Source organism: Podarcis cretensis (genome assembly GCF_951804945.1).
Source record: "Podarcis cretensis genome assembly, chromosome: 4".
NCBI lineage: Eukaryota > Metazoa > Chordata > Lepidosauria > Squamata > Lacertidae > Podarcis > Podarcis cretensis.
In genome coordinates this window covers 1,942,502-1,968,923 of record NC_137173.1, presented here as the reverse complement: position 1 = coordinate 1,968,923, position 26,422 = coordinate 1,942,502, and the positions used below count along the sequence as shown (strand labels likewise).

The following is a 26,422-nucleotide window of genomic DNA, read 5'->3' as shown; positions in this document are numbered from 1 at the left end:
CTGCTAGGACTAAGCTAAGAAAGCTGAAGTTGTTTTGATCAGCACGGACAGCCAGTGGCGCAGCAAGGAAATGTGCCGGACGCCATTTTGACCCAACGAAAACATCCCCTACCACTCTCTGGAAACGATTTGGAGCCATTAAGTGGTGGGGTGGGCCATCCAAGTTGGTCCCACCTCCCTCCAGAGGGGAAGGGTTGCGGAGAAGTCCAGTTGTACCAGGAATGATCTGACCATAGCACTTCTTTTGTCACACTTTTTCTTAGTGTCAGATTACCCACATCCACAGAGGTGAACCCTAGGTCTAAGGTATGTCTGCAACTATGAGTTGGGCCAAACTTAGGGACAGCCCCATGGAGCCCATGCTTTCCACAAAGTCCCGAGTGGCCCCTTGTAAGGTCGTGATGGCATGGATGTTAACCCCCCTGGACAACTAAAATTGGTATCTCCATGAGAACATCCACCACAACCTGAAGCAGCTCGGGCAGGGAATCCTTGGTGCAGCGGGGGGTTTGGTATCCCCAAAGGAATTCTGTACTGCCCCTATTGCCCAATATGCAGAGCATGCACTCAGAAAACTAGGTCTTCCCAGTCGGACGCCTGGTGCAAGCTAGTGACTTCCTAAAAATCACTGCAACCCCCCCTCCCCGCCCACATGACCTGGGTTGCTGTGCGTAAGAGAAACCTGGTGGACAAGCTGTGGCAAGGACAGGCCCATCTGCTTCATCCAACCAAGTCTCTGTTACACATGCCAGGTCAAGTCCTCCATCCATGATCAAGTTATGGATGGCCGTGGTCTTATGAATCATTGACCTGGCATTGCACAGCAGCCCCTTCAGGTCATGTGGGTCTCCCTTGCTGATTCCAGTATCCTTCCGGTCAAGACCAGACCCGGAGGCAGGGATAGTCCTCAAAGAACAAATAAACCTGCCTCCTCGGTAATGACATGGTCTGGTCTTAGCATAACTCCTCCACTCGTGTAAGCAGCTCCTCTCCCACTTTCCTGCTTCAAAGCAACCATGGAGGAGGGAAGGAAGGGGACCATGGATCCTTTGCTAGCGAAGGCAGCGGATTTTCTCCTCCCGGGCTCCCTTTGAAGCAGCAAAGTGGGAGGGGAGCAGCTTACACTCATGTAAGCAGCTCCTCTCCCGCTTTCCTGCTTCAAAGTGGAGGGAATCTGTTGCGAGCCTTCCCTCCTCCGTGGCTTGCTTTGAAGCAGGGTGCAGGGGTGCAGGGGGGAAAGAAGGCAGGAAATAGATGCCTGGCAGGAAGACACAACCACACTTTGACCACTGGAAAGTCCACTTCAGCCTCCCCAGATTTCCACTGAGACGGCCAGGCTAATCTCGATGGCCATAAGAGCTGGAAACTTGCATGGGCTGTTTATTTAAAGACGAAAACATGCACACACATGAAAGAAATCCCCCCAGGTTCCTGGACACAACCCACGCTTGATATTCACACAGGTTACATGGATGGCATTGGCAACTGGAGGAGCAGCATGGTTAAAGAGCAAGTCCTGGTTTCAAGCTGAAGATCAGCTTTCGTGGTGGCCTCAAACAATCCTTCGGCTGCAAGGGGAATCCCTCCCTCCCTTAATTCAGGATGCTACAGTCTACAGATGCTGTGGCTGCCTGCCCTTTCCCCTGAGCTGTAAAAAGCACCTTCAAGAGGGTGATGGGAGGTGACACAGTCGTCTTCCAGATGTGCAAAGAACCACCCTCGCCACACTAAACGTGACAGCAAGCCTCACGCCCAGATCCGTAGCATAAATGGGAACCTAGGAAGCTGCCTTATAAGGAGTTGGACCCACCACTCCATCTAGCTTAGCAATGGCAACACTGACTGGCAGCAGTTTGCCAGAGTTTCAGGCCTGGAGAAGCCGGGGATTGAGCGTGTGGTGTTCTGCATGCAAAGCCGCTGAAGTTACAGCTGTTCCCTTTAAAAACAAACTAAGATTGTAGTCCTCATGGTTCTGAAGAAAGGGCTAATTTAAACAGGAACAGAATACCACGTCAGGACCCTCCCGGAGCCCACTGAGCTCAGTTTTGTCTTCACTGATGGGCAGAGGCTCACCAGGGTTTCAGGAGACCCACCCTCAGCCCTGTCTGGAGAAGCTTTCAAGGACTGAACTTGGGATCTTCTCCATGCTTTCCCCACTGAGCTATGATGGCTCCCTCCCCGGCTCCTCTGCAGGAGGCCTATCTCGGCTTGTCATTATAATGTATATATGTCAAGGGCTTTGAGATGCATATAAAGTCAGGCTCAGCATTATTAACTGGACGTAGATAAGCCACCGTTCCCCTTCCTTCCCTCCTCTGAGGCTCACTTCAAAGCAGCAAAGCGGACAGGAGCCACCCGCTTTGCTGCCTTAAATAGTTTAGTACAACATTTGATCCAGAATATTTTTTTGTGTGTTTTCCTCCTCTAAAAACTAGGTGTGCCCTATGGAGTGAAAAATACTGTAATCCCCAGCCCCAACTAAATGTTTGTCCCACCCCCAACAAAGGAAAAAACCAACACCCAGCATTTAAAGCACCACAGATTAAAAACTATTTTAAAAGATTTGCCCCAGCCCCAGAGCTTCTTCCAGTGAGTCTGGGCTCCCCAGGATGCACAGCAGGGCAAGGTCCCTCCGGCCCCCCAGGAGTCTCTTCTGATGAACAGGGGGAGTCTGGTCCTCGCCCCCCCCCCAGTCCAGGAGGGAAAAGGCCTTGCAGGGAGCAGGACTTCCTTCCAGCACTCAGGGCAGCAGCAGCCCTGGAGATTTGAAAGGATTTGAGATGATGCATCATCAGTCTGCGTCTCGTGTTCTGTGTTTCAAATGTCTCTGAGATCTCTTGATGAAGGGAGGGAGATGCTCAGAGTCCAGCCAAGAGCCTCACCCCCAAAAGGATATCTGGCCAGTGGCGTAGCCAGGGGGCAGCTGCCCCCCCCATATCCATTAAAAATAATAAGAATCTACGCCGAGATGGTTATCACCAATGGAGGCTAAGGCCCGGAAGAGACTCAATATGGAGGCCGGCTGGCCGAAATATTGGGAATTAATAGAAAAAATTGGAGACAAATGGAGGTTGCAGAGCTTGGAGAAATTAAAGAATAAGGTGCAAGATTGGTTACATTACGCCCAAATCCAAGAGGTTTTTAAATTGGACAAAAAGATAGGATTCCAGGTGGAGAAGTCGAAATTAGAGACAGAACTGTTGGAACCAAAGACTAAGGTACTTTCGAGAATGTATAACTTGCTGCTTAAATGGAACACACAGGATGAGACTGTTAAATCAGCCATGATAAAATGGGCTCAGGATATAGGGTATAACATTATGTTTGAGGACTGGGAAAGGTTATGGACCATTCACGGCATGTAATGCTTTGAAGGAGAATATTATGAAAATGATATATAGGTGGTACATGACCCCAGTCAAGCTTGCAAAAATATATCACCTGTCTGATAATAAATGTTGGAAATGTAGAGAGGCTGAGGGGACATTCTTTCACCTCTGGTGGACATGCCCTAAAGTGAAAGCCTTCTGGGAAATGATCTATAATGAACTAAAAAAGGTATTTACATATACCTTTGTTAAGAAACCGGAGGCCTTCCTCTTGGGCATTGTCGGCCAGAAAGTGTTAAAGAAGGACAGAAGCTTCTTTATGTATGCGACAACAGCAGCAAGAATACTCATTGCAAAGTACTGGAAGACACAAGACTTGCCCACACTGGAAGAGTGGCAGACGCAATTGATAGACTATATGGAACTGGCTGAAATGACTGGCAGAATCCGAGACTTGGGAGAAGAAACAATGGAAGAGGACTGGAAGAAGTTTAAGGATTATCTACAAAAATATTATAAGTTGTATGAATGTTAAGTATTTGCACGATTTAGAAAATACCAGCTCCAGCAAATAGGCATTGTAAAATAGAAAATTAAGTTATAAGTAAGAAAAGGTCAAAATTTAAGGCAATATTTTGTTTAATTTTAAGGTATGAGCAATTGATAAAAATTATTTTAAATTTAGAAGTATAATATTTGGAAAGTACAAAATAAGGTATGAAATTGAGGCATCTAATCATAAGCTTGCATTTTTATTAAAGCTTATATGTTTAATCAGGGCTTGTATTTTAAAAATGAGCTTAAAGATCTTCAAATGTTTCATGCCAGGCAGAAGACCAGCTGCCTAAGAACCTTGGCAATGTTTTACTCCTAGACAAGGGGCCCCCCTGATTTATAGCAGAAAACAATTCTCAAAGTCGTAAAAAGGGAATTACAGGCTGACAGCCAAGGTTACACTGACCCTACAAATTAAGGGTGGATAAATAGTAAAATGAGCCATATCTTCTTCCTAAGGTTAAGAAGGTCAAGAGCAGTGAAAAAGCATCTAGCTGGCAGAAAGAGAACATTTTGGGAAATCTTTTCTAAAGCTGTTTCTTTCTTAAACTAAGATCCTTTTAAGATTTCTTTTCCTTTTAAAAGGTTATTTATGTATTAAATATATTAGTTTAAATATAATTATGCAAAGGATTTAAGAAATGCTAGATTCTTATTTCATATAGTTGGAAGAGATCACAGGGGCCATCAGCCACCAGACCCCCCTTGCCAGACAGAAGACGCCAATCGAGCACTCCTGATATATGGTTGTCAGGCCTTTTGTTTAGAAACCTTCAAATGAAGGAGATCTCTCAATGTTGATGTGAACTCAAAATCCTTGACATATGCTTAAGATAAAAATTCAAGATTAACCATCTGTTTTGGAAGGCAATAGGGCAAGGAGGGCAAGAGGTGAGCTGGTAATTAAGATTCCTTGTTGAGACACATGTAAGATATATTATTACTTATTTGTCATTTATAGATAGAAGAATATATAGCTTTTTGATTCCCATAAAAGGGCAAGAAGGAAATGGGTGTATCTTTTGTGATTGGTTCTAGCAAATAGCCAATAGGAATTTCAACCAGGCTGATTGGACAGAGGCAGCCACAGGAGGAGCAAGGGGGCTGGATTAAGGAAATATAAGTGCTGGCCAGAATGGCAGGAGGCCAGGCCAGAGCTTGGTAACCATATACCACTGTGCCTCATATTTATTTGTCTGACAAATAAATTACTATTTTAATTTCTCTATTGCTGCGTTGAATATTTCATTCCAGCTAAGCGTTAACCACAAGCAGGGTGCTACAAAATAAGGTAATAATTTGCTGACATTCTGATTATAAATAATGCAGGGTAAGGAGATGCGAGGAAGTCCAGTTAGTTATATAAGAAAAGCTATATTGAATGGTTGGTTATATTTTTCTCTTTTTTCTTCTTTATTTTTTTATTTTTTATTTCTTTCTTTCTATATGGTTTCTTGGTGTATTTGTTTTGGTTTTTTGGTGTAGGGATCTTGTATTATGTATTTTGAAAATTTAATAAAATATTTATAAAAAAAATAAAAAAATAAAAAAAATAAGAATCTGAGGTTCTGCCAAGCGAGAGAGGGCTGAGCTGGGGGGACTCAGCTTTGCAAGGGTTAAAGGGAACTGAGCTGACTTCCTAGAGAGGACAGGAAGCAAGGGGGGGCAGGTCCTCCAGAGCTAATCCCCCTCCCTCCCTCCCCAGTCCTTTCCTGCTTGGGTGTCTCCCCTGCAAAGGCCGAATCGCAGCCCCCTCCTGGGATCTGGTGAGTCCATAGCTGTCAACTTAGCAATTAAGCATTTCTGGAAAGGGAAATGGCATACTTTTGTATATTAGTATAAAAAGCATGCATAAGAAAGTATTACTCGTTTATGACGAGAATGGGATTTATTTATTATGAACTTCGCTGGGTTCCTCCTTGGCAGCCAGTGCCATTCTTTCAGCAGGGCTCGAACTCAGGACCCGCTGCCTTGAGGGACATCTAAGAGCAGTTGGGCAGGGGAAAGGTCTCCCTTGGGAGGTGGGGGACTCTCCTTCCTTGGAGGTTTCTCAGCAGAGATCGGAGGGCCATCTGCCCTGGATGCTTGAGCGGAGATTCCTGCACTGCTGGGGGTTGGACTAGATGACCCTGGGATCCCCTCCTCTCTCTCCACTCCTGAATTCCAGGAGGAGCTTCCTTGCCTCCTGCAAAGCCCTTTTCCCTGCAGGCTCTTCCTCTGGTTTCTGGCCAAGGGAGGGAGATGCTCAGAGTCCAGCCAAGAGCCTCACCCCCAAAAGGATATCTGGGCATGGGCGGAGCCAGGGGAGCAGTTGCCCCCCTAAATGCATTAAAAAAAATAAGAATCTGAGGTTCTGCCAAGCGAGAGAGGGCTAAGCTGGAGGGACTCGGCTTGGCAAGGGTTAAAGGGAACCGAGCTGCCTTCCTAGAGAGGCCAGGAAGCAACGGGGGGGGGGGCAGGTCCTCCAGCTCCAAGCCGCCCCCCCCCCAGTCCTTCCCTGCTTCGGTGTTTCTCCTGCAAGGGCTGCCTCGCTCTCCCCTCCTGGGATCTGGTGAGTCTCCTCTCTCTCTCTCTGGGATCTGGTGGGGGTCCCAGGGCTGCAGCAGGGGAGGGGGCCTGGGGGGCCTGATCTGCTCCTGCAGGGGGGGGATCCCAAGTCAGGGAGGAGGAGAGGGTCCTGCCAGGGAGGGGCCAGGTCTGCCACGCTCTCCTTCCTGCAGATCAGAGGATCCCAAACTCATTTGGCCCTCTACCCCTCCCCCCCCCCTGCTTCAGAAAAGATCTCCCTTCTTTAAACAAAGGGGTCCCTAGGACTTTAACTCTGTGTGACGTCGCTCAGCCTCATTGCACAACGGACGAAAAATGTGCAAATGGTTTTCCAAAGCTGGACGAGGAGGTGGACTAGCCCCCCCCCCCCAAAAAAAGGTGGGAGAGGAAGACCAGGAGTAAAGAGAGGGATCCCAGCCCATAGTCTGGCTGCTGCATTGCAAACCAGTTTCCCAGTGTCTCCCAGGGCAGCTCCCCACGGAGGCCACTGCAGCAATCCCCTCACCCAGAGCAGGGCATCCCAGGACCCCATCCTCTCTCTCCCAAAGGGATTGTTGCTGGAAAACCAGCTGAGCCAGAAATGGGCGCTGCTACTCACTGAGGCTCCAGGGACCTTAGCCTAGATTTCAAGGGAGATGTCTTTGGCCTCGCCCACTTGGCCCTCAGGGGGTTGGCCAGATACATTCCTGGCCCTCGGAGCAAAGAAAAAGGGACCCCACTCCAGGAGTCTACCTTGAGAGTGGCAGAGAGTCCAAGTGCAAGAAAAGGAGACAGAAGCAGGGGAGAAATGTGCCCAGAAGTGGGGGTGGGGGGAGAGCAACTCCTGAGGACCCCCGGGTGAGGACCCCCACTAGAGCCAAGCATCCATTTTTCACAAAATACAAATGATTCCCTTATCAGTCAGTTCAGACTTCATGCATTGACTGGAAGGCAGGAGAAACCAGGCTGATTCATCTCCCAGAAATCCCTTCCGTTGCCTCCACATTTTGCATTGCAATCTTCCTTCTAGGAGAGCTAGAGGCTGCTTCCTCCTTCTCTTCCTCCTCCTCTTTATAAAGAAGGTCTCTCATGGTTTGGGCTCTGGTGCTGTCCAGTCCTGATTCCTGGCAAGACTCATCCATGCTTGTTCAGGGATCCTGTTTCTTCTCCTGACCTACAAATTCTGTAACAGAACAATGTATTTGCTTTGTAGGATTTGCTAGAGCTTCTCATTAAGACGGACAGAACTTGGCAGAAGACCAAAGGGTTCCTTCCGATCTCTCAGAGGCTTCCTGAGAGCACAGATGGATGAGCGAGACTCAGCTGGCCCTGGAACAGGAAGAGGCCATGCCAACCAAACTGGGAGCAGTGGGGGGTTCTGGGGAAACTCTGTGCAAAAGATCCTGGGTGAGGAGGACACCCTCCGCTCAGAGGTGCAGAGCCAGCAGTTGAGGCAGTTCTGCTGCCAGGAGGCCAAAGGACCCCGAGAGGTTTGCAGCCGACTTTACCACCTTGACCATCAGTGGCTGAAGCCAGAAAGGCACACGAAAGCTGAGATGCTGGACCTGGTGATCTTGGAGCAGTTCCTGGCTATCCTTCCCCTGGAGATGGAGAGCTGGGTGAGGGAATGCGGAGCGGAGACCAGTTTCCAGGCGGTGGCCCTGGCTGAAGGTTTCCTCCTGAGTCAGGCAGAGGAGAGAAAGCAGGTGAGAGAGACTTTCCTCTGGATACTCAAGGGGCTCCAAACAGGATGGAGAGCATCTCATATTCCTCTATTGATGGCCCATCCTTTTTCTGGGAAAGCATCCATGGAATGAGATCTATCACCCTTTAAGTCTTTGTCATTCTATTTCTAACATTTCTCACCATCCATTCTCTGTTTTGAATCCTTGTTGCTCTTTCAGAAAAGGGATCATTTTGCAGAAATGGACCTGGATTCCTGTGAGGCAGAGAGGCCTCCATTGGACACCAGAAAGAGGCCACTGGGTAAGGAGGAAGGTGGCTTTTCTCTGTTTGGTCTATTCTGTTGCTTTCCCAACTAATCTGTGGGTTGTTTTCATCTTGGGGTTTTTTTGGGGGGGGGCACAGTTGGGACCAAGGGTCCAAAGGAAGTGAGAAGTATTTTTGTACAACTAACATGAAATGGTCACAAACGTCCAAATGCACTCAGCAGGTAAGGCTTTCTCAAAGGCCCATCTGTAGTTAGAGATGCCCTGTTTCACTTGTGATAGAAGCAGGCACTCCTGGCGTCCTGATTACCTTTTTTCTCTTGCAGGTGACAGAAGGATGCCAGCAAGACCTCCTGATCCGTCTTTTCATGGGGGCAGAAGGGAAGCAGCGGCTGTGGAACCAGATCAGGTCAGGGGAAGCTACCTTGTGGGGACAGAGGCCGAGGGATGGAGCAATGTCATGGACTGGTTGGGCACAGAGGAATGGTGGGAGGAAGTGTTGGTACTAAAGGGTTAAGAGGTAACAAGTCGCTCTAATCACTGAGCAGCTGAAAGTCATTAAGCATCCAGGAATGTGAGTTAGTTTGTATAAAGAGTCAGTTCACCCGTGTTTCTCTCTCTTCTTCCCCCTTTGACCTGACTCGCAGACTCAGTTTGGGGCCAAGGGCGTGTTTGCTGATATGAGTTAAGTTTAGAGTAAAGTTTTCTTTATGCCGGAGATAAAAGCATGTGTGCTTTATCGCCAGGGTTTTTTTTCTTTTGTGAATAAAGTTTTTCCCTGAGTTCCAAAGTGCTTGCTCCAGGATTCTTCATTGAAAGGTACTGACTCTCCTGCCTTCTTCAGCCGCTGCATGAAATTCTCTGCTGAGATAAGACTTATGGTGTTGGAAGCGCACTGGACGTTACTTAACATTAAACTAATTAAAGTTTAATGGACAGGAAGCAGCCGCGGAACCAGGAAGGGAAGACTGCTCAGAGCCGAAGGAGTGGAGTTGGAGGGAGGATGGGCGGTCAGAGGGAGAAGAGGGAGAAGCTTGGGAAGAGGAGGTGTCAGAAGCTGAAGGAGTAACAGGGCTTAGTGAGCTGGGAGACTCTGAGGCAGAATGCAGTGCAGAATCAGACGCAATAGAGGAAGGAGGCGAGTGGAGGAGGGAGGTCAAGAGGCAGAGGTGAGTCAGGAGAAGGAGGAGCCTCCGGGGGCTCCCTCTCCTTCTGCCAGAAGCCACCCTCCCTGCTTGTCTCTCAGAGCCAGGAGACGTCTGACAATGGAGGAGCAAAGGCAGGCTGCACACTGGTGCACTGTTCAATCGCTTGCCAGAAACCCCAGAGAGGAGGGGACTTGGAAAGCTGTGGGGAGCCGGGGGCCTTCACTCTTAGCAACTGATTTCATTGAGGCTCAGGGAATGAGCTGCTGTTCTCATGAGGCCCGAAACTCAGCCAAGTCTGTGAATATTGTGTTCTTGCTGATAAAGAGTTAACTCCAGCTGTGAACTGTGGGATAACTCTGTAACACCAGCCTTCTCAATATCACCAGTAGGATTCATCTGTAGTTGCAGTTTTCATAGAATCCTAGAGTTGAAAGGGACCCCAAGGGTCATCAAGTCCCACCCCCTGCATTGCTGGAGTCTCAGCTAGATCCTCCAAGACAGATGGCCATCCAGACTAGGCTTATTTTATTTCTAGATTGATCACTGAATAGGCTTCTAAGCAGTGCACAAATGAGAACAAATAGTGGCCATGAGCCCCTTGAGTTTGGCTCTAGGGCACTGGGAAGGAACCTCCCCAGAACAGCACACAAGGAGAGGAGAAAGTGGATCCTTCCATCAGGGAAACTGGAATGTTTGTGTAGGGTGGACTCCCTGGTCCTGAATGGCGTAACTGCCCCCAAAAGACCAGGTGCACAGCCTGGGAGTCATTTTGGACTCACAGCTGTCCATGGAGGCACAGGTCAATGCTGTGTCCAGGGCAGCTGTCTACCAGCTCCATCTGGTCCATAGGATGATACCCTTCCTCGCCAGAGTGGTGCATGCTCTAGTTATGCAATGCACTCTACGTGGGGCTACCTTTGAAGGTGACCTGGAAACTACAGCTAATCCAGAATGTGGCAGCTGGACTAGTGGTGACCAGAAGAGGCCACCAAGACCATATAACACCGGTTATGAAAAACCTGCATTGGCTCCTTGTCCGTTTGGTGCTGACCTTGAAAGCCCTAAATGGCCTTGGCCCAGTAGACCTGAAGGAGCGTCTCCACCCCCATCATTCTGCCTAGACATGGAGATCCAGCTCCGAGGGCCTTCTGGCGGTTCCCTCACTGTCCAAAGCCAAGTTACTGGGAACTAGGTAGTGGCACCCACCCTGTGAAACCCCCTCCCATAAGATGTCAAGGAAATAAACAACTATCTGACTTTTAGAAGACATCTGAAGGCAGCCCTGTTTAGGGAAGTTTTTATTATTTGATGTTTTATTCTGCTTTTATTGCTTTGTTGAAAGCCACCAGAGTGGCTGGGGAAACCCAGCCAGATGGGTGGGGTATAAATAAATCATCATCATCATCATCATCAAAATGTGCAGCAAAGCTATCCTATTGAAACAACACAGCAATTAATAGGCAGTTTTCTGTAGCAGATCATATTTCTGCTGTCTCAGAGGACGACATTTCCCTTTTTCTTTTAGGGTCCAGTGTGTTTTGAAGATGTTGCTGTTCATTTCACGGACGAGGAGTGGGCGTTGCTGGATCCTGACCAGAGAGCTCTGCATAAGGACGTCATGGAGGAGAATCGTGGGATCGTGGCCTCTCTTGGTAAGCCTCCGTGTGGGAACATCATATCTGCCTGGAAATTCAAAAAATACCTCTATGTGACAAACCTCACATATTTTCACAGAGCTCAACAGCGCCCCCTACTGTTGGAAAAACGCCCAGGAAGGCCACCACCTTCCCAAGACACTGGGGTGTCTCTCCGGTGGTCTCTCTCTGGCTGTAAATCTTCCTCAGTCCAGAGAGACCAGTGATAAGCGACCCCTCCCTCCTGAGAGGAGTACGCTCGTCTTCTGGCATCTCATTGCAGAAGAAAAAGACAATCAGTAGCTATAAACTACTTTATTTACAGTCCATATATACAGAGAACCCACCAGCATGTCCACTCTCTCTCTCTCTCAGCAGCAGTACAGAACAACATCTCACACAGAAGTGAAAGTGACTTCTGTCGCAGTACTCAACAGTACTTCCTGTCTCACGCTCTCAGACACTCACATGATATAAACAACCATAGTGCTACTTGCTGACCAGCTGGTGAGATAAAGATCCTGACACCTACAACACCTGGGAACCTAACACCCCCATAATAAACAGTAAATTACAGTTCTTTTCTGAGAACCATCTTCCTCCTGTTCTGCCTCTTTATACCACGGTTGGGCTGGTCTGAAATGCCCAGGCCATTTTAAATGTCAGCTTCAGAGTTGTTAGGAAAGATAAGTAGCTTCTGTCAGGTTTTCTCTTTTTGATTTTGCTGCTGTCAGTCTTGGGTTGACCAAAGAGATGCCTGACATTGGAGATGGAGGGATGCCATGACTGGGCCAAACAAAATCCGTCCCAGAGAAGAGCCAGGATGATTGAATCTCAGGTAATACTAGCAGTAATAATAATAATAATAATTAATGATTTTTATTTATACCCTGCCCATCTGGCTGGGTTGCCCCAGCCACACTGGGTGGCTTCCAACACATATATAAACATGAAACATTAATAATAACAATCTGATCCCATATAAAAAGTACATTAACTTTAAAATGAACAACTTACACTAGTGGCCAAAATTGTGGAAGCCTTTTGGGAAAAGTGTATATCTGAGGTTTGATGGCTCATAACACCACTTTTTGGGGGAATAATACCATAAAATTGGAAAAATTATTTAATGAAGAATGTAATGCAATAATAATAATTATCATAGAATCATAGAATCATAGAGTTGGAAGAGACCACAAGGCCATGGAGTCCAACCCCCTGCCAAGCAGGAAACACCATCAGAGCACTCCTGACATATGGTTGTCAAGCCTCTGCTTAAAGACCTCCAAAGAAGGAGTCTCCACCACACTCCTTGGCAGCAAATTCCACTGTTATTTATATTCCGCCCTCCCCAGCAGAAGCTGGGCTCAGAGTGGCTAACAACAGTAAAATGATATAACATTCTAAAATCAGTTCATTCTAAAATCAAATCAAATCAGAGTAATGGCAACCATTGGCTAGAGTTCTGTGGGGATTGCCAAAGGAGGGGGTCAGGCTGTGCCCTGGCCAAAGGCCTGGTGGAACAGCTCCATCTTGCAGGCCCTGCGGAAAGATGTCAAGTCCTGCAGGGCCCTAGTCTCTTGTGACAGAGCGTTCCACCAGATTGGCGCCACAGCCGAAAAAGCCCTGGCTCTGGTTGAGGCCAGCCTAACCTCTCTGTGGCCCAGGACCTCCAAGATGTTTTTCTTTTAAGACCATAAGGTCCTCCGTGGGACATACCAGGAGAGGCGGTCCCGTAGGTACGAGGGTCCTAGGCCATATAGGGCTTTAAAGGTCAAAACCAGCACCTTAAACCTGATCCTGTACTCCACTGGGAGTCAGTGCAGCTGTTATAGCACTGGGCGAATGTGATCCCGCAGTGAGGACCCCGTAAGGAGTCTCGCCGCGGCATTCTGCACCCGCTGGAGTTTCTGGGTCAGCCTCAAGGGCAGCCCCACGTAGAGTGAGTTACAATAATCCAGTCTGGAGGTGACTGTCACGTGGATCACAGTGGCTAGGTCAGGGTGAGAAAGGTAAGGAGATGAAAAAATGCCGCCTTTGTTATAGCTGCAATCTGCGCCTCCATGGAAAGGGAGGTGTCGAAGATTACACCCAAACTCTTAACGGACGGTGCTGGCAATAATTGCGCCCCCGCAAGAGATGGGAGTCCCCCCCCATCCCATATCGTCCCGTCTCAGCCAGAGGACCTCTGTCTTCGAAGGATTTAGCTTCAACCGGCTCCCACGTAACCATCCAGCCACAGCTTCCAGACATCTGATCAGTGTGCCTGGGGCCAAGTCAGGATGGCCATCCATCAGTAGATAGAGCTGGGTGTCATCAGCATACTGATGGCAGCCCAACCCAAAACTCTGGACAAGCTAGGCGAGGCGGGCGCATAAATATGTTGAAAAGCATCGGGGAGAGTATCGCACCCGTGGCACTCCACACACTAAGGAGTGGCGCGGCGACAGTTCCCCCCCCCAAGCACCACCCTCTGTCCCCGACCAGAGAGAAACGAGTGCAGCCATTGAAGGACTGTGCCCTGGATCCCCACGTCGGCAAGGAGTTCGTGATCGACCATGTTGAAAGCTGCTGACAGATCTAGAAGAATCAGCAGCCCTGACCCGCCTCGATCCAGCTGTCTACGAAGATCATCTGTTAGGGCAACCAGAGCCGTCTCGGTCCCATGACCAGCACGGAAGCCGGACTGGAATGGATCCAGAGCCGATGTTTCATCCAGAAACCTGCCAAGCTGTTCAGCAACCGCTCTCTCAATCACCTTACCCAGGAACGGAAGATTTGAAACCGGGCGGTAATTAGATAGATCTAAAGAATCTAATGATGTTTTCTTTAAGAGCGGGCGCACCACTGCCTCCTTCAGTTCCCCTGGGAATGTCCCGGTGCCAAGGGACAAATTGATGATATCCCCTAGGGGGGCCCGCACCTCGTCTGGACACGATCTAATCAGCCAGGATGGGCACAGGTCAAGAGGACAGGTGGTGGGCTTTCCAGCTAGGAGGAGTCTATCCACATCAGCTGGGGATATCAGGTCAAAGTGGTCCAATACTGGACCCGAGGACAGTCAAGGGGCCTCCAGTTTCATTATTGTATCCAAATCGGCAAGGAGGTCACGGCGGAGCAACAGGACCTTCTCCTCAAAAAAGCTTGCAAATGCCTCACCACTGTGTGTCAAATTGTTATTTAAATTTGGCTGTTCCTCCAGGGACATTAAGGACCTAATTATACTAAATAATTTCGCCGGGTGAGAGCTAGCGGATGCAATGGAAGCCGAGAAGTAAGACTTCTTAGCGGCCTTCACTGCCATTTCGTAGGTTTTCATAAAAACCCTATAAGATGTTCTTGAGGCTCCGTCACGGGCACCCCGCCATACTCGCTCTAGCCGTCTGAGATCCCGCTTCATTTTCCGGAGCTCCTCAATAAACCAGGGAGCCCAGTTTCTGCGGGGTCGCAGAGGGTGCTTAGGTGCGATCTCATCGATGGCTGCCAGGAGCTGGATATTCTAGCCCTCAACTAGCTCACTCAATGAGTCGCCAGGGGGAGCAAGGTCCCGCAAGGCTTGCCAGAATCTATCAGGGTCCATTAGCCTCTGCGGGCGAGCCCAAATCGGCTTGCCACCTAAGAAGGGTGGGGGTGGAAAGTCAATCCTGGCTTTCAGAGCGTAGTGATCAGACCATGGCACCTTCATCGAAAGAGACATGATCACATCTATACTTGCACCTAAGATCAAATCCAGCATGTGGCCTGCTTGATGTGTGGGAGAGCCCTAGTGTCGCCATGGAAGACACCAGGTCCAGAGCCTGTGAGGAAGGAGTGGCATCAGCATGGATGTTGAAGTCCCCCAATACCAAGAGGTTAGGGAACTCCAAGGCCCAGCCGGCCACCGCCTCCAGTAGGCCTGACAGAGTGGCTGCTGGTGCACTAGGTGGCTAGTACACCAAACAGACAGCCAAGCTCACCTCAGAGCCCCACACTAGGCCAACCCATTCAATGTCGGGGATTGATGGCGATGGCAGAGCCCTGAAAGAATAATCTTCCCCGATTAACGTTTATGAAGGAGTATTTATTAGAACATCAGTCATAAAGAAGAAATGGGAAACACATAGAAAAAAGGAGATGTGCAGAAATTCTCACCATGTCCACTAATACTTGGTTTGGTAACTTTAATTACGACCTTGCAACGTCCTCCCATGGAGTGAACCAGGTTTTTTTTAAAATTTCTGCAGCTATAATAATGTGAAACCAAGACTGAATTATTGCCTCTATTAATTGCTGGGTTGGTTCTAACTAACAAGTTTCTTTAGTCAGCTCCAAAGATTGGGTTAAGGTCTGGGCTATTCCCAGGCCATTCCAGGAATGGAATATGATTATCTTGAAGCCACCTTTTGCACACAGCAGCAACATGACATGGAGCTGAATCCTGTGGAAATATAAAATAAAAATAAATTAGTAAATATTTATATAAATATATGTAAATGCTTCAGTATCTGGAGAAAGATCACATGTGGAACGCTTCAGTTTGGGCTCAAGTATTTCATTTATGCATTTGGGGGTATTTACATTCCCTTTGATGACGCAAATTCTGCCCACACCTTTTGCTGCCATACAACCCCAGATCATCACACTAACTGGGTGTTTCACAGTAGATGTAATACATGTACAGTGGTACCTCTGGTTAAGATGATGACGATGACGATGATGATGATAATTGATTTATACCCCGCCCATCTGGCTGGGTTTTCCCAGCCACTCTGGGCTACTTCCAACAAAAATATCAAATATCCATCAAATATCAAATATCCATCAAATATCAAAAGCTTTCCTAAAGAGGGCTGCCTTCAGATGTCTTCTAAAAGTCTGATAGTTGTTTATTTCCTTGACATCTGATTGGAGGGCATTCAGTGGGGTGGGTTCCACTACCGAGAAGGCCCTCTGCCTGGTTCCCTGCAATTTGGCTTCTTGCAGTGAGGGAAATGCCAGAAGGCCCTCGTAGCTGGACCACAGTATTCAGGCTGAATGATGGTGGTGGAGACGCTCCTCAGGTATACTGGACCGAGGCTGTTTAGGGCTTTAAAGGTCAGCACCAACACTTTGAATTGTGCTAGGAAATGCCCAGGGAGCCAGTGTAGGTCTTTCAAGACCGGTGTTATGTTGTCAGATTTAGCACTTCTGTCACACAAGACACGGAATGCTGGCAGTTTTCCTAGTTGAGGTTTATTTAGAAATACAGTGGTACTTCGGGTTAAGAACTTAATCTATTCCGGAGGTCCATTCTTAACCCGAATCCATTTTTATCCTGAGACGCGCTTTTGCTAGCATCCCGGGGCAAAGTTCACTACCAGAAGCACCTGCTTCCAGGTTAGCGGAGCTCGTTACCCGAAGCGTTCGTAAGGAGGATGGTACATAATCCAAAGTTTCACTGTAGGATATAAATCTTCTCCGATTCTTCTCCTTGTGTATTTCATGCCATCACTACCAAGCAAGGAGATTTGGTTCTCATCACTCCAAATAACACTGCCCCATTGCTCCACTGTCCAGTTAACATGGGTTTAATCTTTTCAACCTTTGCTTGAGAGAGAACAATGGCGTTTTCCTTAGAATTCTAGCATTTAGATTAGTCTTTGCACTAAACTTCACATTACATTGCGCCATGTCATCTTGTAGACACCCAAATGATTTTCTTCTGTCACGTAGGCACAGTCTCTTCATTCTTCGATCGTCACTTGCTGTTGTGCACCTTTTCCTGCCTTTACCAGTCTGATTTTGAAGTGACTGAGTCTCCTTATAGCTCTTCAAAAATATAGGAATGCCAGCTTTGGTTATGTTTCCCAAAATCTTTCTTCTAATTTCTTCATAAGTGTAGCCTTGTTCACTTAAAAGCAGTTAACATTCTCCTTTCCCTTCCTTCCCCACAGCAAACACTCTGTGAGGTGAGTGGGGCTGAGAGACTTCAGAGAAGTGTGACTGGCCCAAGGTCACCCAGCAGCTGCATGTGGAGGAGTGGGGAAGCGAACCCGGTTCACCAGATTAAGAGACTACCACTCTTAACCACTACACCACATTGGCTATTTTACATCGCTTTCTGGGTGAACAGTCAACTCTTTGTGCCATTTCTTTAATTTTATTATATTATAGAAACTCACTAAATGAAAAAACACAAAAAACCAATCAACAATTGCAATCACATAACACGCTGAGAAAAGTTAACCTAAGCAAGTTGTACTTCGTTTTTCTAGTTATTTGGCTATACGTTTTGATAGAATACAGATAATTGAACAAACTTAGTTGCATTACGTTCTTGATTGAATTATCTTTCCATTTATATATGATTTTATGATATTACTCCAAAAGAAGTGGTGTTATAAGCCATCTAACTTCTGAAAAACACTTTTTTCCAAAAGGCTTCGACAATTTTGACCACTAATGTATATCAAGCCAAGCAACATTCAACAACCCGTCGGAGTCTAATAATGAATATATTGGTTAATGACAAACAACAAAGGTAATGAACATCCCCCTCCCCAATTCCCTTCAGTTCTTTTCCATTTGTTCCTGAGGCTTTCACCTGTTTTTGTCTGCATTGCAGGTTGTGATGAATTGGAAATCGAGAACAAGGGTGACCACAACAAAATCCTCAAGGAGGAGAAGCCAGGTAAAAATTTGGAGTGTAGAGAGAGCTGCAGTCAGAGCTTCCATTACACTTTCCAACAAAGAATTATCGTTGAAAAGAAACCCTATCAGTGTGTGGAATGTGGAAAGGGCTTCAGCCACAGCCGCAATCTCACTTCCCATCAGAGAATTCATACAGGAGAGAAACCCTATCAGTGTGTGGAATGTGGAAAGAGCTTCAGTAAAAGCACCAATCTCACTTCCCATCAGAGAATTCATACAGGAGAGAAACCCTATCAGTGTGTGGAATGTGGAAAGAGCTTCAGTAAAAGCACCAATCTCACTTCCCATCAGAGAATTCATACAGGGGAGAAACCCTATCAGTGTGTGGAATGTGGAAAGAGCTTCAGTGAAAGCTACAAACTCACTTCCCATCAGAGAATTCATACAGGAGAGAAACCCTATCAGTGTGTGGAATGTGGAAAGAGCTTCAGTACGAGCTCCAATCTCACTTCCCATCAGAGAATTCATACAGGAGAGAAACCCTATCAGTGTGTGGAATGTGGAAAGAGCTTCACTGAAAGCTACAAACTCACTTTCCATCAGAGAATTCATACAGGAGAGAAACCCTATCAGTGTGTGGAATGTGGAAAGAGCTTCAGTACGAGCTCCAATCTCACTTCCCATCAGAGAATTCATACAGGAGAGAAACCCTATCAGTGTATGGAATGTAGAAAGAGCTTCAGGAAGAGCTCCGATCTCACTAGGCATCAGAGAATTCATACAGTGGAGAAACCCTATCAGTGCATGGAATGTGCAAAAAGCTTCAGGAGGAGCTCCGATCTCACTTCCCATCAGAGAATTCATACAGGGGAGAAACCCTACCAGTGCCTGGAATGTGGAAAGAGCTTCAGTTGGAGCACCGATCTCACATCCCATCAAAGAATTCATACAGGGGAGAAACCCTATCAGTGTGTGGAATGTGGAAAGAGCTTCAGTATGAGCTCCAATTTCACTTCCCATCAAAGAATTCATACAGAGGAGAAACCCTATCAGTGCCTGGAATGTGGAAAGAGCTTCAGGAAGAGCTCCAATCTCACATCCCATCAAAGAATTCATACAGGGGAGAAACCCTATCAGTGCCTGGAATGTGGAAAGAGCTTCAGGAAGAGCTCCGATCTCACTAGGCATCAGAGAATTCATTCAGAGGTCAGAAAAACTATTATACAGCTTTAGGAGTCTGTCAAATAGGCACCTTTTTAACCAGGCCTTTTAAAAATTTGGTGGGGAGTGGGGTTACAGATGTGTATCTTGTGTTTTTATGTTGTAACCGTCCTGAGACCTGTGGGTGTAGGGAATAGGCGCCAACTCTTAAAGGACCACAGGTTTCCCCCCTCCCCGAATAAAATATTTGAGGGGGCACCCCCAAGTTTATAGGCATTGCCATTGAAATGGCATGCATGCACCACATCATGTGATTTATTATGTGAGGAGAGGCTTACTAAGCCCCTCCTATATTTTATTCAAGTTGGCACCCCCGGTATAGGGTGGTATAGAAATTAATTAAATGCATAAATAAAATAAGAACATCTTGGTCGCCTTCATTTGCACATGTTCCAGCTTGCCAATATCCTTCTTCTTATCATTTTTAAAAATTATGTGCCCATCATCTGAGGATTTCACAGTGGTTCACAGCATAAACATACAGGTTGAAAGCATGGCTTTCTCAAAAACAAGGAAAGCCGGAGAAATCTCTTTCTTTTCTTTTTTTGGATGGAGTTAGAAACTTTGATAATCAGGGGACTGCTGTTGGTATTTTTGACTATGTGCCATTCTGTGCAGCTTCACAGAGTCAATTAAGAGTTCCACCTGAAAGCCAATTGGCCGAAATATTGGGAAATTTTGTGAGAAGAAGGAGACAGATTAAAACTGCAGAGTTTTGAAAAACTAAAAAACTAAAAAACTAAAAATGAAGATTGGCTTCATTATTGCCAAATAACGGAGGCTTACAATTTGGATAAGAAAATTGGCTTTCAGGTGGAAAAATCAAAATTGGAAATAGAACTGTTAGACCCTAAAACTAAGAATTTGTCAAGAATGTACAACTTGCTGTTGAAATGGAACACTCAGGATGAAACGGTGAAATCTGCTATGATTAAATGGGCACAAGATGTTGGACATAATATTATGATGGCTGACTGGGAACAGTTATGGACCACAGGTATGAAATTTACGGCATGTAATGCCTTAAGAGAGAATATAATGAAAATGATCTACATGTGGTACATGATGCCAGTCAAGCTTGCAAAAAATTTTCATTTGCCTGATAATAAATGCTGGAAATGTAAAGAGACTGAAGGTACATTTTTTCACCTTTGGTGGACATGCCCAAGGATTAAGACTTTCTGGGAGATGATTTATAATGAAATGAAAAAGGTATTTAAATATACCTTTCAGAAGAAACCAGAGGCCTTTCTTTTGGGCATGGTCGGCCAATTGGTGCTAAAGGAGGATAGAACCTTCTTTATGTACGCCACAACAGCAGCAAGAATACTTATCGCAAAGTACTGGAAGACACAAGATCTACCCACCCGGGAAGAATGGCAGATGAAGGTGATGGACTACATGGAACTGGCGGAAATGACTGGCAGAATCCGAGACCAAGGAGAAGAGTTGGTGGAAGAAGATTGGAAGAAATTTAAAGTTTATTTACAGAAACATTGTAAAATTAAGGAATATTAGAAGGATGTTGGAATGAAGTTATGTGGTTTTTAGCAGAAACAATATAAAGGTCTAAGTAAAAATGGATTGTTAATTAGTGAAAGAAGAGAATGTAAAATTATAGTATATTAAGATAAATCATCAGGATAAAAACAAAGATGGAAAGGATTTGCTGAAATATCTAATTGAATTAGAATACAAAAAAGGGAGGTGTGAGGAGGTCAAGGAAACAAGCAAATGAAAGAAAGTTATGTAAAGGTTTGGTTTTCTTTTTTCCTTTTTGGTCTTGTATTGTTTTGTATTTTTTTTTCTTTTTTTCTGTTTAAATTGATATGTGTTTTTTTTGTGTTTTTTTCTCTTTGTAACCTTTAAAATCTTAATAAAAATCTATTAAAAAAAAAAAAAAGAGTTGGCCGAAGGCCAAGGATGACTGAGTAGAGGGGAGTAATTCTGCTTGGAGATATGAAACCTTGGATACAGCTTTACCATTGGTTGAGAACTCACACAGGCATTATGAGTTATGACCTTACTGACTGGAGTGTGTGTTGTTCTGAGAGAAAAGAGTCGTTTGGAGTTTGTTAAAAGAGAGCTAGTTAAGATCTGTATCTGTTCTTGTATATAGTAACTTGTAGAGTCTGCTGTAAATAATAAACACATCTAAGTCACCATGTTACTGGTTGCAGCATTTTGTTCCTGCTTCATTCATCCTGCCTGCAACTCTCCATCAGGGTAGCGGCTGGTCCTGATCCCCCGGTAACTCACCTCCCTGTTTTGCCCGAAGGTTGAGTATTTCTCCTGCGAGTACTCAGGTCTCTCCTCTCAGACCTTAGTCTCTGCAGCTTGGGAGATGTCAGTGGGTTACTAGACCGAGGGGCCACCTCAGCCTCCCCTGACCCAACCGGTAGTGGAGCAGCTGTAAGCGATGGCCCAGCTGAAGGCAATGAGGTAATCCCTGCATCTGGAGTCAGGGCAGGCTCAGGCCCCTGACTCGGCCCAGCTGGTGCTTGTTGCAGGGGAACCTGTGCAGACTGGGACTCTTCAGGATCAGGCCCCAGACTTGGTTCAGATGATTCCTGAGGCTAAGGATCGGGTGCAGAAATTCCCCCACCTCCCGCAAAAGCAGGGAGAAGGTCTGGAAGAAGCACACAGGGGGGGGAATCATATTTTTTTCCTTGATTTCCCCCTCTGAAAACTAGGTGCGCCCTATGGTCAGGTGCGCCCTATGGAGTGAAAAATACGGTATTTAAAATCTTTTTTTGGAAGCCGCCCAGAGTGGCTGGGGAACCAGTATTATTAGCAGGTTTTTGAGGACAGGGAAAACATGTTCAGACACGGAGCGTTAAAGCTCTGCTTGGAAAGAGAGGGCCAAAAACTGAGTGTGGATAAGCTATTGCACTACTCCTGTTCTTTTGGCAAGAGGTCATTAGAGGCTGACTGGTGTTGTGTGATATACTGCTTTATTTACACCTCTATACAAGTTGAGCATAGGTGGATGAGAATCCAAGAAGAGACTCCTGGATTAGGCCAATGGCCAATCCAGTTCTCAGCCTGTTCTCACAATGTCCAGCCAGATGCCTGTGGAAAACCAGGAAGCAGAGAATGAAGAGCCCTCTCTTCTGTCTGTGGTTTTCCACAAGTGGATGCAGCTGAACTCAAAGAGATGCTCCAAGTTCCTGGCCTTTTATCTGGTTTTGACACAGAAGATCTTGAAGAGACCCTGCTGGATTCTCTTGGTCCTTACTCCATAAATAATGGGGTTCATCATGGGTGGAAGGCACAGATACATATTTGCTACCAGAATGTGGACATGGGCAGCCACGTGACCAAACCGGTGGGTTAAGAAGGAGAAAAATGCTGGAGTGTAGAAGACCAGGATGACACAGGCGTGAGAGCCGCAGGTGCCAAGAGATTTGACCCGTGCTTCCTTGGAAGGGAGCTGGAAGACAGCCTGGAAAATGAGGATGTAAGACACGATGATCAACACCAAGTCCAGCCCCCCAGTTAGAAAAGCAACCAGGAGACTGTAGGCCCTCTCTGCCCCCGTGTCCACACAGGTCAGTTTCATCAGAGCCATGAACTCACAGTACGTGTGCAAGATGACGTTGCCTCTGCAATACGGGAGCCATTTCAGGAGGAAAGGGTGCGGGCTCAGGAGGATGGCCCCCCGTAGCACGATGGTCAGTCCCATCTTGGCAACCACGTCATTGGTCAGGCTCCTCTTTCTTGAAGGGCCCCACAGACCTCATGGGGCAGCCGAGAAGATTCCTTTGTTGCTTTTTCCATAAATCAGCAACGGAGGTTGCATTTCCTTATTTACAGGTGGGCTGTTGCTAAAGCACATAACATGCCCTTCATGCTTAGTTATGTATTAGGAATACAGGCACAAATTTGTGTGTGTGTGTATGTGTATTTGCAAACTACCCCCGTCTCTGAGCAGTGAGACTCCTTGGGCCCCAGGCCCATCTTCGGTTTATGATATCTGTCTTTATGTCTTTATGATATCTAGTTTTATTTACTCACATATTCAACCTGAGTGGAGGAGGGAGGGGCTCACAGCATGGACACCCCCACCACATCTTGCTTCTCCCCAGAAGCGGCTTAGTCATGCTGGCCACATTACCCGGAAGCTGTATGCCAGCTCCCTCAGCCAGTAAAGTGATATGAGCGCTGCAACCCCCAGAGTCAATCTGCAACTGGACCTAACGGTCAGGGGTCCTTTCACCTTTACACAGTCTCTGTGTCTCCAGCTTCCAGCTCAGCTCATGCGTAACTCGCTCTGGCTCTTTCCCTCCTACAGGTGAGATGGGGGGTGGCGGCGATGACATTTCCTGGGTTGCCCCATCCCTTTGCTGCAGTTCTTGCAACCCAGCTCATTCTTTGGGGACGCTGAGGTGGACACTCAACTGGCCAGCAAAGGTCACTGTCTTACCAAGAAACTTGTCTGAACAGTTCACAAAAGTCCCCCATTAGATTCTGACCCTCCCTGGGTACAGGATCCCCAGTAATAGGAGAGGCACAGAAATAGCTCCTCTTTCTTTAAGGGCCCATGTACGTAAATACCTTTGGCACTACTGTGAGGGTGAGGCTTTGAAAATTGAAACCCTGCGGTGGGTTTCTGGCAATGGGTTGAGCCGGATTAAGACCTTTAGAGTCCCAAAGCACTTAAAAGATGTTGGTGCCTCCATATATATTGATATATTCAAAGCATATACAATAATAAACCATAAAATAAAATTTTAGTATTTGAAATAGAATGTAACTGTCAGGCTTGCAGGTGGTTGCTCACGAGTAAACAGCCAGGACTCTGACCTGCTTTTTACAGGTTTTACTTAGTGCAAACTATGTACAGTGCAGAAACCCAAAGTTCATGTCTGTCTCAGTCACTTGCAGATTCCAGGAGTGGTTTCTTCCTCTCTCCCCCCCCCCCCCCCCAAGTATAAGAACTTGTTGTTGTTGTTGTTGTTGTTTAGTCGTTTAGTCGTGTCCGACTCTTCGTGACCCCATGGACCAGAGCACGCCAGGCACTTCTGTCTTCCACTGCCTCCCGCAGTTTGGTCGGACTCATGTTTGTAGCTTCGAAAACACTATCCAACCATCTCGTCCTCTGTCGTCCCCTTCTCCTTGTGCCCTCCATCTTTCCCAACATCAGGGTCTTTTCCAGGGAGTCTTCTCTTCTCATGAGGTGGCCAAAGTACTGGAGCCTCAGCTTCACGATCTGTCCTTCCAGTGAGCACTCAGGGCTGATTTCCTTAAGAATGGATCGGTTTGATCTTCTTGCAGTCCATGGGACTCTCAAGAGTCTCCTCCAGCACCATAATTCAAAAGAATCAATTCTTCGGCGATCTGCCTTCTTTATGGTCCAGCTCTCACTTCCATACATCACTACTGGGAAAACCATAGCTTTTACTATACGGACCTTTGTTGGCAAGGTGATGTCTCTACTTTTTAAGATGCTATCTAGGTTTAAGATGCTATCTAGGTTTAAGATGCTATCTAGGTTTAAGATGCTATCTAGGTATAAGAACTTAGACACCCCAAATCTCCGCCTCCTTTCCTTACCAAAAACTAGGCGACAGAAGCGGCATGCCCGGAGCACGAAGGGCTGGCAGAGAGAGAAAGGAGGCCCCAAGTGCTCTGGGTTCAAGAGCTACAGCCATGCCAGAACCCAGAGAGCCTGGCTCCCACCAAAGCAATTACAAAAAATATAGACCAGGAGGTAATTAATAGATTACAGCAACAAACAGAGATTGAAGTGGTTAAAAAAGTTAAATACTTAGGAGTATGGTTAACTCCCAGGGATATAGATTTGTTTCAGAACAACTATGTTCCAACTTGGAATAAGATTAAAAGGGACCTAGAAGTGTGGGGAAGAATGAAATTGTCATTTTGGGGAAGGATTGCCACGATCAAAATGAATGTGTTACCAAAGATGTTATTCTTATTTCAAATGGTTCCAGTAATCAAGGGGGCAGCAATTTTTAAAAATTGGCAGAGAGAAATTTCAAGGTATATCTGGCAGGGTAAGAAACTGAGGATAAAGTTTAAGATATTGACACATATGAAAGAAAGAGGCTTCGCCTTGCCAGATTTGAAATTGTACTATGAAGCATCCTGCCTCTGTTGTTGAAGGAATGGATGAAATTAGAAGATACTGATTTGTTAGATTTAGAAGGTTTTGATAATAGATTTGGGTGGCATGCATATTTGTGGTATGATAAGAAATGTGTACATAAAGGATTTGAAAACCACATCATAAGAAGGTCCCTGATTGAAGTGTGGGAAAGATATAAAAACTTGTTGGAACAAAAAACTCCATATTGGTTATCGCCGTTGGAGGCGATGAGTGTGAAGAAAGTTAATATGACTGTAGGATGGGTGACACATGAGAAGCTAATAAGTAAAAGAGAAGGTAAATGGAAAATGAGAACATTTGAAGAAGTTAAGGAATATGTTAATGATTGGTTGAATTTTTTTTCAGATAAATGAAATGTTTAAAAAAGATTTGAATCAAAGGGGTTTTGCTGACAAAGAATCAAAATTTCAGATAGAAATATTGAATAATGATTTTAAAATTCTAGCAAAAATGTATAAGATATTGTTAGAATGGTGTACTAAGGATGAAGAAGTAAAATCAGTTATGATTGACTGGGCTAAAGACTTAGGGCATAATATACAAATGGAAGACTGGGAAAAATTATGGAAAGAAGGTTTAAGATTTACTGCATGTACTACCATAAAAGAAAATGTGATGAAAATGATGTATCGATGGTATGTAACACTGGTAAAGTTAGCAAAAATGTACAAGACAAGTAACAAATGTTGGAAATGTAAAGAAAAAGAGGGTACATTTTATCATATGTGGTGGGAATGTAAGAAAGTAAAAAGCTTTTGGGAAATGATTTATAATGAATTGAAGAAAATGTTGAAATATACATTTGTTAAGAAACCAGAAGCATTTTTACTAGGTATTACAGGTAATGAGATAAATAAGAAAGAAAAGAAGATATTTTTATATGCAGTAACTGCAGCAAGAATATTGATGGCCCAGAAATGGAAACAAGAGGAGCTACCAACGTTAGAAGAGTGGAGAACAAAAATGATAGACTATGCAGAATTGGACAGAATGACAGGAAGGATCCGAAACCGACAAGACCAAAGATTTATAGAAGTTTGGGGAAAATTTATTGAATATTTGCAAAAATTAAGTGACAATCAGATTACATTTGTAAGTTTTAATGAAGCATTGTGATGGGAAATAAATGTTAAATTGGGATGAAGTTTACAGTAATAATGTAAATAACAAAATAGAAATGTGTTTAAAGTTAAATTATGAAGGATTTGCAGACAAGTTGAGGGAAGTCGAAAAAAGAGAAATAAGATGCAACTAAGATGTATGAAGAGTATAATTTTATTTTGTATTTGAAAATTTATATATATATAAACAGAGAGCCTGG

The 26,422-nt window shown here is 45.7% G+C and overlaps 2 protein-coding genes across 2 annotated transcripts in view; one reads left to right on the top strand and one right to left on the bottom strand.

Annotated features, from left to right (window-relative positions):
• LOC307214639 (uncharacterized protein) overlaps window positions 1–26,422 on the bottom strand; it is a 268,943-nt gene that overhangs the window by 196,159 nt on the left and 46,362 nt on the right. The window lies entirely within an intron of this gene.
• On the top strand, window positions 7,179–21,136 carry LOC307214772 (uncharacterized protein). The gene is made up of 5 exons (XM_079973758.1): window positions 7,179–8,116; window positions 8,315–8,396; window positions 8,686–8,768; window positions 11,033–11,159; window positions 17,725–21,136. Exons 1-5 carry the CDS (start codon window positions 7,715–7,717, stop codon window positions 18,981–18,983), a joined length of 1,953 nt encoding a protein of 650 aa, XP_079829884.1. The 5' UTR covers window positions 7,179–7,714; the 3' UTR covers window positions 18,984–21,136.

Bases quoted from the DNA above. Each gene is read 5' to 3' on its own strand.
- LOC307214772 (XM_079973758.1), top strand. From the start codon at position 7,715: ATGGATGAGCGAGACTCAGCTGGCCCTGGAACAGGAAGAGGCCATGCC. The intron at 8,117-8,314 runs GTGAGAGAGACT...TTGCTCTTTCAG, and splicing joins AGGCAGAGGAGAGAAAGCAG to AAAAGGGATCATTTTGCAGA. The intron at 8,397-8,685 runs GTAAGGAGGAAG...TTTCTCTTGCAG, and splicing joins CACCAGAAAGAGGCCACTGG to GTGACAGAAGGATGCCAGCA.